This window comes from Berghia stephanieae, chromosome 1 (assembly GCF_034508935.2).
Source record: "Berghia stephanieae isolate SIO BIC M18660-M18661 chromosome 1, UCSD_Bste_1.3, whole genome shotgun sequence".
Taxonomy (NCBI): Eukaryota; Metazoa; Mollusca; class Gastropoda; order Nudibranchia; family Aeolidiidae; genus Berghia; species Berghia stephanieae.
The window spans coordinates 61,803,452-61,815,951 of record NC_088360.1 but is presented as its reverse complement, the minus strand read 5'-3'; the positions used below and the strand labels follow the sequence as shown (position 1 = coordinate 61,815,951).

General features: G+C 39.8%; 1 protein-coding gene across 4 annotated transcripts in view; it reads left to right on the top strand.

The window, feature by feature from the left end:
• The window catches only part of LOC144978933 (alpha-N-acetylglucosaminidase-like), a 134,231-nt gene that overhangs the window by 35,038 nt on the left and 86,693 nt on the right, over positions 1–12,500 (top strand). For all 4 annotated transcript variants that reach the window (XM_078925561.1, XM_078925564.1, XM_078925571.1 and 1 more), the window contains exons 8-9: positions 2,751–2,816; positions 5,895–5,958. In XM_078925561.1, coding sequence (XP_078781687.1) covers positions 2,751–2,816; positions 5,895–5,958 — 130 coding nt within the window. The remainder of the gene's footprint in view (positions 1–2,750; positions 2,817–5,894; positions 5,959–12,500) is intronic.

The window sequence follows — 12,500 nt, the reverse complement described above, 5'->3', positions numbered from 1 at the left end:
CAATGCCAGGAAATACTGGGTTTCCTCAAATATGTACAGATGGAAACTTGGAAGTGTCAAGCAGCTCCAGAGACCAGACTGTCCAGTAAAGAGGCGTGCAGGTGGCCATAAAACAGTTCTTAGGGGCGGAGGAAAACTTCTGAAGCTAGGTTGACGAAATGAATTTGGAGGTGTAGCCATACTCTACGACTACTACTACTGTCAGATGGTAAGGAGTTTGCTGTACCCAATATAATAATGAAAGATTGATAGTGGTGAGGCTTCGGATGGGAACAAAGCAGACAATGGACGTTTCGGGTACAAACCCTTTGTCAGCATAACAATAAACAAATGAATGTGGAAAACAAATAAAATGAAATGCAATTTAACTTGTATCGTCTGTACTCAATGGTGGTTGGAGTATGAATGAAGCATTAGCGAGGCATGGGTTAGTGGGTAGGGAGTCCCAGGGGTGTGATCGGAATGATAAGAGTGGATCAGCGTGTGAGGGAGACAGGAACTTTCTGGAGGGGGCAGCATGGCTCAGTGGTATGGTCTTCGCTTCGTACCCAAAAGGTACGGAGTTCGACTACCCGCCTCGTTGTGTGGCCTTGAGCAAGTCATCTAGCCCTAGATCACTTTGCAGCGCTGCACTGCGGCTGACGCCTGGGTTATTCCAATCTTCCCTTGGAATAGACCCTTGGAAGATGTAGTAATAATAGGATAAATAGTAGAAGTAGTAGTAGTAGTTAGTTCTAGAAGCAGAAAAGTTATAGTAGTAGTAGAAGTAAAAGTAGTAGTAATGGTTATAGTAATAGAAGTTGCAGTAGTAGTAGTAGTAGTAGTAGTAGTAGTAGTAGTAGTAGTAGTAGTAGTAGTAGTAGTAGTAGTAGTAGTAGTAGAAGAAGAAGAAAGTTGTTGTGGAACGGTTTGGGGGAGGGGGGAATTCCTTGGGAGGTGGTTGGAATGGCAAGGTGTCTGTTGTACCCCAGTAGGAAGAGCTTAAGAATGCCGGGTTTAAATTAATGTTCTGTCATATTCTTTTCATTGTCGAACACATTCAGCTCATGTTCTAGGTAGAGCATTTGTCTAACATATAAAAGAACTGTCATGGCAGTTTTTTGCATCGCTATTTGCAAATTTTCTAGATTTTGCAAAAAAATATTTTAAAATGTTAAAATATTTAGTGGGAACCAGTGATGACAATCTGGGATTTTTTGATTTTTTCATAAATGTTCCGTTGTTTTTGTCATGTCAAACATTTTCCGCTAAGTGGTAGTTCAGGGGAAAAAAACAATATGCCTTCTATCATTTTTTGACACCTCTGCCCAGTTGCATGAATTTTGGTGACACTCCTTTATTCATGACGTTAGTCTAGACACACTGGCGCCAAATGTCAAAAGTAGCACAAGACACATGGTGGCCATGGATGAGAAGATGATCGAAAGGGAAGGGGATGGAGCAAATGGGTGTAAATATTTGTGTACTTTCTCTCTCTCTCTCTCTCTCTCTCTCTCTCTCTCTCTCTCTCTCTCTCTCTCTCTCTCTCTCTCTCTCTCTCCCTCCCTCCCTCCCTCTCTCCCTCCCTCCCTCCCTCCCTCCCTCCCTCCCTCCCTCCCTCCCTCCCTCTCTCTCTCTCTCTCTCTCTCTCTCTCTCTCTCTCTCTCTCTCTCTCTCTCTTCATATTATGTTTATAGATATCATTTGGTAATAGAGAGATAATAAGTTAGGCTGATCGATTTAAGAAATGATTGTTTAAAGGCTAATTTAAATTTGCTTTGTTGATGGAATATGTTTTGCAATTGATTAAAGATTCTTATTTATAAGCTGCATCATCACAAGGTTGCATTAATACAGACACTAGCCGGGTTTGTTATGTAAAAACAAATACCTCCTGATCTTTTGGCCAAAAGTTTATCATAATCTCTTGATATAGTGGGCGGCATTATAGGCCTCTAAAATGTTTAATTGGAAATGACAATTCATTAAATTATATTTGCAAAAGGTCAGGATGTGACTAATGTTCAGAAGTGCTTTAGGACTAATAATATATTTAAAAACTATGAATAGCTATGTTATATTTGCATTAGATTTGGGCTTGACTGACGGTTTGGTAGATTTTCCTCCTTTTTGACAAATTGTCATTATCATCACTAGGGTACCTGTGCTTGTGTCAGGATGAAACAGATAATCTCAAAATAAGTACACTGATAGCGTGTTCTTCCTTTTCCGTGAAACCCTTAAAAACAAACAAATACCTTTCTCTTTCATGAACTAATTAATGGGTTTTTAGGAAAATTAATCACAAATTTTTTGCAAATTTTGTTGTTTTTAGCATGCAAAATTTGGGATTTTTTTTTTGCAAAAAACCGCCATGTCAGAAAGAACATGCAAAGTCTTTTTTGAAATATGAGCCTGCTGCATATCCAGCATTGCTTCATTAACTGGGTCAGAGAGAATCAACGGAGACCAGGAAGAACTTTAGAGCTAAGAGTTTAAAAGACTACGTGTTTTTTTTTTTGTGTTTTTTGTTTTTGTTTTTTGTTTTGGCGTATTCTAGAGTTGACAGGAGTAAAATACTTTGCGTTTTATGAGCCCTTTTTTAGTGGGTAGCAATGAAGATTATTGCTATAGAAATTAAGATAAACTCCCAGATCCATAGGCTCTGCTAAATCTTATATCCATGCAAGTTTTTAGGTAGTTTGCATAAGAATCATGGTTCACTTATTTTTATATTTGTCAACAATAACATTTTTACCTTGTCTAACCAGAGTGTTTCCTAAAGCTAATGTCACTCGCCTTGGCCTCTGGTCAAAGTTCAATTCAACCTACACTGGGTATGTAATTCCTTTTATTTTTATATAAATATAATTATTTTAAGGTTGAAGCATTTGTAAACATTGTTTTATTCAAATTATAAGCTTTATCGCTTTTATGTAGGATGTTATTGAGGTACTTGACTTATTTGATATATGGTGATGCAACTGTAGACTTCCAGTGATGGGATGGGGTCTTTTGACCTTCCATCATGGACAGAGAGGTCACTATTGCTGTCTTCTATCTCCCTATATCCCAGGTTGCTTTCTCTCTTTGTCTTGGAGTGATAATGGAGAGGCTTCGGATGGGAACAATGTATTGTTCCCATCCGAAACCTCTTCATTATCACTCTTTTATTAGTATTTTCATGATCCCAGGTTCAGCCCTCTAACCAACACAGGGAATACTTTTAAGAGGACAGCACACATGTGAACAATTTTTTTTAGAGCTCAAAGATTTCTCACAAAATCACACAAATCGTTTTAAAAGCAAGCCTTAACACTGAGATACCAGTCTCATGTGGAGAGGTAATTGTAATTTTTCTTTGTCCACAAACTAAGGGACTGAATTTGGTAGATAGTGCATTCACTCAATAGTATAAATTTTGGGAGGTGATATCTTTTTTCCTTGAAAATCAGATCTCTGTTAAGTACTTGTGTTGTTCTTTGTTTTCAAAATAATATTTTTTGAGCATTTGAGCTTATTTATTTCAGTACTTGTGTCTAGATAGGACTTTTGATTGATCTCAAAGTCAAAGTAAATGCATTGATGTATTTCTTTGTTCCCTATTAGCCATTCCTTTTTCTCGGATGCTTTAGTTATGAATTTAGAATTTTTTATTTATAATCCCATCTTTTTTTTTAATTAGTGCTGAAATGACCTAGGAGTGTTACAAGCATTATAAAATTGTAAAACCCTTTAAAAAACAATCTTCCAACGAACCCCTGTTCTTTCTCAGTGCCTGTTTCGAAAATTTTACTGTATTCATTTCTCTGCCAATTGATCATCTCCATGTCTTTTGTGGTCTTCCAACCTTTATTCTGCCCTAGAAGTTCCAATGATAATTAATAATTGAGCTTATATAGTGCAATGTCCACTAAATGTGCTCAAAGTGCTTTAACTGGGTGGGGTTCCTGACCTCCCATAGTGGGCAGGGAGGTACATACTGCGTCTTCTATCCCCTTATATCTGTTTTCCAACATGCTTTCTGTCTTTGTCTTGGAATGAGATTACTTGGTTTTGTCCTGGCCCTGGCCGGAGTCCTGGCTGGGAGGGAAACAGTCAAATGCATAGTTATTGTTTTTGGAGAGAATATTTTTTTCCTTGTAAATCATCTCTCTGTTATGTATTATTATATTTGTTATTTTAAATGTATAATGTAAGCATTTGAGTGTATTCCTCTTTGTTGGATTTTGTGCTTGTGTCCGGATGAGACTTATAGGTGATCTCAAACTTAGTACATTGGTGGTATACTCTTGGAATCTACATCTGATCCCTATTTGTTCCCAGTTCCCCTTTGTCTTACTTTCTCTTGGCTGCTTCAATTGTATATCTAGAACTTTTTACTATCCCATTTTCTTCCTTTTTACTGGCGCTGATATGACCTTAATGTGTTGCAAGCACCGTAAAACCCTTAAAAACAAACAAAACAAAAGTGCTTTAAAAAGTGTCCCTTACCAACAACAACATGTAACATGTAGAACGAGACATGACGCCTGTTAGATGAAATTCCAAATGTTTTTGACAAAGACAATGCTGTTACCGATCAGGTACTCATTTTACACCTGAAGACGGTGAGAGAATGTGAGTAAAGAGTCTTTTCCAAGGACTCAACTTTGTGCTGAATGAGGCTCGAACCCAGGACCTTCCGATTTGAAAGCAAGTGTCATACCACAAGACCACATAGTTGCCCAATCAAGAGCTAACATTGTTACTCATGGAATCCTTGACACAGTCTCTCATTTTAGACTCTTTTGGATTTCTTTCTCAATTCACTGTTGGAGATTTTTTTCTTATTTTTAAATACTCAAAATGAAGGAACCTTATTGTCATAGAGTGGAACTCAGATACAACGGGGATTGTGGGACTAGCAAAAAATCCCTAATTTTGCAGTCCTGTTATATCCATGCATACAGAATTTGAAGGGAAGCAATACTGAGGGAAATTTTTTTAACCCAAAAGGAACATACATTTTGAGTTACCTCCCGAAGTAAACATATCAGTCAACGTGACTGTGACTTCTGTTCCTGTAACACACCCCCCCCCCCCCCCCCCCCCCCCCGCCCATCACCATACCTCACCCCCTCTTCCACTTACTTCAGGGCACAATGCGGGTTGGAACAATGCAATGCAACAGTTAATTCTACCTCCTCCTTTCCTCTGCTTTCTACCGCTTCCAATTGCACCACTGACAACTACAAAGTGTATTTCCAAACTAAAGTAGCACTCAGTCCTAGCCTCGGGATTCATATAGAGGTCTTCACCACTTCACTTCTCATTGGGCATAGCTACTTAATCAGTCATAGACGCACAACCCTCACTCTATGCGTAACATACTAAGCCTAAGTGTATCAACATGTTGAACAGCCAGTCACGCGCCTCTCATTTGCCTTTTGTTGTGTCGTCGTGGATACACAAACTTTACAGAGAAATCTAAATAGTACACACAATAACTAGTTGACCCACTCCCATCTCATCTCAGTGCCCTATAAATTATGTGTATCATGTGTGCCTTCTTCTTTTCTTCTTGAGTACATAGTTTTCCTCAACTTGCAACTCACACCCCCATTGTAGACGCGTTATAGCCATGCATGATTTATATGAATTATATAGGCTGTAGAACAAGGATTTTTAAATTTCCCATTGTAGCCGAGCTCCCATTTCAACTGAGGCCGTTATACACGAGCTGTGCTGTACTCCATGTCATGTCACATTCTTTTTCTTTTTAAAAATAAATATTATTATTAGTAATGTTTTTTTTAATATTTTAAAAACGATCTTTAAAAAAGAAATATACTCTCTTTCATATTAAAATATTAAAAGTTGAAGTAATTCTTTACTCCATCAAGATGTTGACAAATAATATATTTGTTTTTTAGAACATATCTTCTGGACTTCCAAGACCCACTGTTCAGCAAATTTGGATCAGCATTTATTAAAGAAGTAAGCATTAAGGATATTTTTAATTTTGTTATTAGACATAGGTGTTACATGTTTGGCATACTGACTTTGTCGCAGTGAATGTTTTACCAACATACAGTTACATCTTTTTAGTTCGAATGATTTATTTCCTGTAATTTATCCTTATTACAAAATATTCCTGAATATGGAATATACCAACCATGGTGACTGGATTTCCCCATAGGACACGGTATTGTTGGCCAACCCTGGGCCAATGGATCCATCGGTGCAGTTTTGCAAAAGGCTCTTTCCCGCTATATTGTTCATCCTTCCCATGTGGTTTTGTGTTTTTGTTCTGGAAAGAGAATATACGTGGTTTTGCCTCAACCTTGCAAAGAGTGTTTTGTTGAGAGGGAAACAATTCGATGCATTTACAGTGATGCCAAAACTCCGGTCTGGAGCAAAAAATTCTGGGTTACGGGCAACTTCCATCAAATTTCGGTGAGGTCAAATTGTTCCTCCCCCCTCCAACCACCACATCATCATCACTGTCACTACTATAACCACCATCACCACCACATCATCATCACTACACAACTAACTCCACATCATTATCAGTACCACTACTACTACACCACCACCACATCATCATCACTTCCACTACTACAACCACCATCAACACATCATCATCACTACCACCACTGCTACAACCACCAATACCATATCATTATCACTACCACTACTACTACAACCACCACCATCACGACTACCTCAACCAGCACCACACCATCATCATTAACAACCACCACCACATAATCATCTCTACCCCACCACTACTACTACCACATCCAATACTATCACATCATCTGAACTAACACTACTACAGCCACTACCACCTTAACCACCACATCAGGGGCAGCATGGCTTAGCGGTACCGTCTTTGCTTCATACCCAAAATGTACCGAGTTCGATCACCCGCCGCTGCGCTGTGTGGCCTTGAGCAAGTCACCTTGCCTTAGCTAATTTTGCGGCGCTGCACTGTGGCTGATGCCTGAGTTATTCCAGTCTTCCCATGGAATAGACCCTAGAGTTGCGACCAACAACGTAGCCTAACTGCGGCCACATGTAAATGCCCAAATAAACAAACAAAACGAAACAATAAATGAGAAAACCGGTATTATACATAAATCAGAAAGTTACAGAGGCATAAAACATTTTTTGGGAAAATCAAAAGATGTAATTTTAATGCAATAAAGGAAAACAAACTCAGTGTAAATTCCGCAAATGTAGTTTCAGAAACAAAAACAAAAATACATTAGATATCAAGATCTACAATTTCTATTGGCCAAGACCTAGATCTAGGTCCCACAGGCATCAATTTCCCAGTTCTGGGTTTGGCTTGCAACCACTGTCGTCACATTTGTTGCCATATTCTGCTTCTGTTTCCATACCAATCCCACCCCCTTCTCTATTCACACCTGCGTTTTCTCCCTCTACTTCCAATTGTTCTTAATCTTCCTGCTCGGGTGCTGGCTGGTTGCTAGATCTTCCACTACCATCGTATCTGTTGTCATTTCCCGCTTCTGTTTCCATACCAATCTCATCCCCATCCTTATTCACACATGCCTTTTCTCCCTCCACTAATTGTTCTTCATCTCCCTGCTCAGATGCTTTTCTCAACTCCCTCTCAATTTCAAAAGTATCATTCATTAACAAATCATCCAAAACATCAACATCAACGTCATCATTTGACCGATCGTCGAGTACCATTTCACCCTCATCTACCTCAGTACTGTTATCTGAGTCCCTCTGTTTCTTTTTCTTTCCTTTCCCTTTTCCTCTACACACTTTTTTCCCTCTCTCTCTCAATTCTCTTTTCTTCTTGTCTTCTGAATCTCTCTTCTTTCGATTTTTGCATCTCCTCTTCTTTCCGTTTTTTAACATCCTCTCTCCTTTCCTCTCTTTGTTTTTTCTTCTGCTTTTTTTCTTCTGCTTTTTTTCTTCATCCTTCTGCAGTTTCTCTACTTTATTTTTCTCCATTTCAGCTCTCCTTTTTGATTTTCTTTCTTCATTCTCTTTCTGTGCTAATTCTTTCTCATGTAATATGTTGACGGATTCTTCCCCGCTAACAGATTGGAATGTAAGTGGATCCTTTTCATGACTGATCAGATGAAACTGAAACATGCAGGTCAGTCAATATTTCCTCATAATATTGTTTCCAAAGCTCATATTGAGGATCAGGACAATCATACTCTTCCTCCAATCGTTCGAAATACTTGTTGATTGTTGCGTCTCCCAATTGTGCACTTATCATAGCAAATCTCCTGACTGTGTTAGCACGATCTATTCATGGCGGGCACTCGAAGATGCAATATCAGTGGTGAATGAAACAGAGTTCGGAATGGCTGATGAAACTACAACAGGTGAAGGAGATGCTGTTGCCACAACTGAAGCGTCAGAAACATCATGTGACATCATGGGAGGTGCAGAAGATGTAGTTGTAGCCACAAGGGATTCAGATGTGATATCAACAAGGGCTAAAGATGGTTCATGGAAATTTTGCTGAATTGGCATATCTCCTGCTGGTCCAGTATCAGGAGTGGAAATGACTTTTTCCCACATGATGTTAGACGGATCCAAAGGATACAGTCTGCTTTTTCAGAAAGCTTGCGCAGCAAGATTTCTGTTTACAGTGTTTTCATAGGCTGTTTTGAACACATTGGCAAAGGAGCAGAGATTTCCGCCCTTCCTGTTTCATGGTGTGGAAAACTCCAACAGCCGTAGGTTGCAAAATGTGTGATGCATGCGGTAGTAAGGCATAAAGGACGATGTTGTTTGCCATGCAGAGTTCCGCTGCCCACATTGAAATGTGACTTAGTGTCCGTCAACAAGAAGCAGGAGTGGTTTCTTGATGTTGCATGTGCTGGGAATAAATGCAATCTCCAACCAATCTGTGAAAATAGATTGGTTTGTCCAACCATTGTCCGATTTGGTTATATATGCCTCGCGGAACACAACACTGGGCTTAAATCCTTGGAACTGCTTTCCAGGATAGATGATCATGGGCCAAATAAAGTGTCCACTCACTCTACAGCAGGCCAGCACAGTTATCATTTGTTTCTGTTCTGATCCAACTTGATAAACAAACTTAGTTCCCACCATAGATAGAACTTTGCCAGAAGATGCATCTAGACTGAAACCGTTATGATTCTTGTCCAGTTCCAGGAAAATTGATGGGTCTTTTCTTTTAATACATTCTGCAAAGTCATGGAACCAATTCATTATTGAGTCCTTATTCACTAGAGCCCTGTGTTTGCCTAGTTTCTGAGTTGATCGAAGTACTATTTCAGGATATCGTTTTTTAAATAGCCTGTACCACTTTTCTCCTGGTAAATTGTTCTCCCATTTGGTTGTTTGCACCCGAAAATTCAGCATAGATTGCACAGTGAGCATCAAATCCTCTTTGGTAAGTCCAAAACCTCTTTGAGCTGATCCTCCTATATATGTCACTATTTCCCTTTCCTCTTCCGTTGTAAAGACTGTCAGAGTGGTTAGGCCATCGATTTTTCGTCTACCAGATAGTTTATCTGAAAAGGTCCCCCATGGAATGCCAAACTCTTCTGAGGCCCTCCGTTTGCCCATTCCATTATTTACTGCATCAATAGCTTTTAGCAACTTGGTTTTTTCTTTGGCATTGTGGGTTTGAGAGAGAAAGATCTAGATCTAGGTCTTTGGACGAAATCTGTGGGTGAAAAAGACATAGTTTGTGCTAGCTTGTGGTGGTACCTCCTCCCCCTCCTCTTCTTCCTCCTCCTTGTAATATTGAGTGACACATTTATACTGGTATTGAATAACATGTAGAGCATTTTGCAAATTTAATTACCGGTAATAAAAGTAGCCGGGAATAATACAAAGTATAGATCTAAGATAGTTTAACGATGTCTAAAGATATAGATCTATCAATAGCCTATTAATTAACATTATATGTCGATATTCCGTATCTACATGACCCCTTAACCTTATGGCTGCATGTAGGCCTTCTAATGTAACTTACCATCCTAGATGCGGCCAGATTGGCCGCTTAAGGCCAGACATGAGAAATATTCTGGCCTACATGTGGCCACCCCGTTATCTCTTCAGTTTTTCACAAAACAAGCCAATAGCACCTGTTATATTTGTTAAAATGTATTTTAAGACACATACATCATAAACATACAATCATGCATACATATTTCCAAGAAGAGCGACATGTAATTCAACCTACCTGAAATTTTCACCCACGGATGTCTGACTCAATAACTGTAAACTGTCTTGACGGCTCGATGAGTATGAAATGGGGTGCCGGTTCGAAAGTAAACATGCGGTAGTGAACAAAGGGGAACTACTCCAGTCATTTTTATTCAATAAGGCCAGTGGGTGTTGACTTATGCAATTTGGCCGCACAATGGCCTGGCAGCGAGTGGGGCAACTCACTCTAATAATAATAATAATGGTAATGATGATGATCATAATCATGATAATAATAGAGTGGTTATCACCTAAATGCCTGCTAATTTGGTAAAACGCAATAATTTCTCTTAAAAATATTATTCTAAATTGTAGCATCTACTTTACTGGAAACAACAAACAATGAAAGCAATGTGTAGTGAATTTTATAAATTTAATGAGGTCTCTCGTGTTTACGTTTTGTCTGATCTGGCGTGTAGAGTAGTCTTGCAGTCAGCAGTATGTGGTAAGTCTTCGTAGTTCGTAGGAAACGGAGATCGCCACACATGCCCCCCCAAACACGGACTAGTCATCTTCGTAGTACTGAGGTCGTTTAATGGTACGTCCTGAGCGAGATAGCTTCTTAGTAGGCACTACGTTAGTATCATCAGAAGCAGTACGGGAGTTTTGTATGTTTCTGTTCGATAACTTTCTGTTCGTATTCGGTGGGCGTCCACTCGAGGTGGGGTGGCAAGGGAAACTGGTTGCGTAGAATCGACAAATGCAGCTTTAAGTCGGTCGATCGAAATCCGTTCTGCTTTGCCACCAACATCGATCAGGAATTGTTTATCTCCAGGGGTTATGACAACATAGGGACCTGTATACGGCTTCTGAAGGGGTCCTCGGTGGGTGTCAACACGGATGTAAACATATTTTGCTGACATCAAGTTCTTGGGTAAATTTGTTTGATGATAACCGTGATGATGTGTTGGCCGTGGTGAATGAAGGGACACGTTTTGCCGAAAGGTTGCCAAAAAGTCTTTAGCATGGAAGTCTGAAGGATGGTCAGGTATAAACTCTCCAGGGATTGTTAAAGGTTCTCCGTATACTAATTCAGCTGAAGAATGACCGATATCATCCTTAGGTGCAGCTCTTAAACCAAGCAGAACCCAAGGTAGCTCATCCACCCAATTTGGAGTTATTAGACGAGCTTTGAGGAATGATTTCAAGGACCGATGAAACCGTTCAATCATGCCGTTGGACTGAGGGTGATACGCAGTTGTGTGATGAATCTGCACACCAAGTTGACTGGCCATCCGTTTCCATAGCATGGATGTAAATTGTGAGCCCCTGTCAGAAGTTATATCAACAGGAATACCAAACCGTGAGATCCAATTGGAGATCAGGGCTTTTGCACATTCTTCTGTTGTTGTGGTTTGTAACGGTATTGCCTCAGGCCATCGGGTGTTCCTGTCAATTATAGTAAGGAGATGGGTGAACCCCTTGACTGAGGTAATGGTCCAACGAGGTCAATGTTTATATGTGAGAATCGCTTTCCTGGGACATGGAATGTTTCTAACGGTGCTCGTATATGTTTTTGAATTTTAGAAGATTGGCAGTTGTGACATTGCTTAACCCATGCTGACACTTCTTTCTTAAGACCATGCCAGATAAACTTCTTGCTGATAAGTCTGACTGTGGCCTTAACTCCAGGATGACTCATATTGTGAATAATTTCGAAAACCGGTCTTCTGAAGTCAGTAGGAACGATAGGTCTTGGGTAGCCAGTTGAGATGTCACAAATTAACTCTGGACCCGAGTCAACGGATGTTTTGACGATTTTGAGGCTTGTTAATGCAGTTTTGTAAGCCTGTATGTCAATGCTATGTTCTTGGGATTCTGCCATAGCTTGATAGTCGATTGAGACTGTTTGTAACTGCTCTTGAGAGACAATCTGCGACAGTGTTGTTTTTTCCAGAAATGTGTCGGATGTCAGTTGTGAACTCGGATATGGCAGATAAGTGCCTTTGTTGACGGCTGACCATGGTTCAGTTGATTTGGACATGGCATGGATTAATGGTTTATGGTCAGTAAAAATAGCGAATTGTCTCCCTTCAATGATGAAACGGAAATGACGGATGGCTAAGTGAATGCCAAGCAACTCCTATCAAAGGTACTGTATTTCTGTTCAGGTTTACGTAACTGTCTGCTGAAAAATGCCAACGGTTCCCAATTACCTTGATGATTAAGTTGTTCAAGGACAGTGCCCACAGCTTGGTCGGAGGCGTCAGACGTTAAAGCGAGGGTTGAGTTCAAGCAAGGATGGGCTAACATTGTAGCGTTACTTAGTGCATTTTTACAGTCAGTAAAGGCTTTCA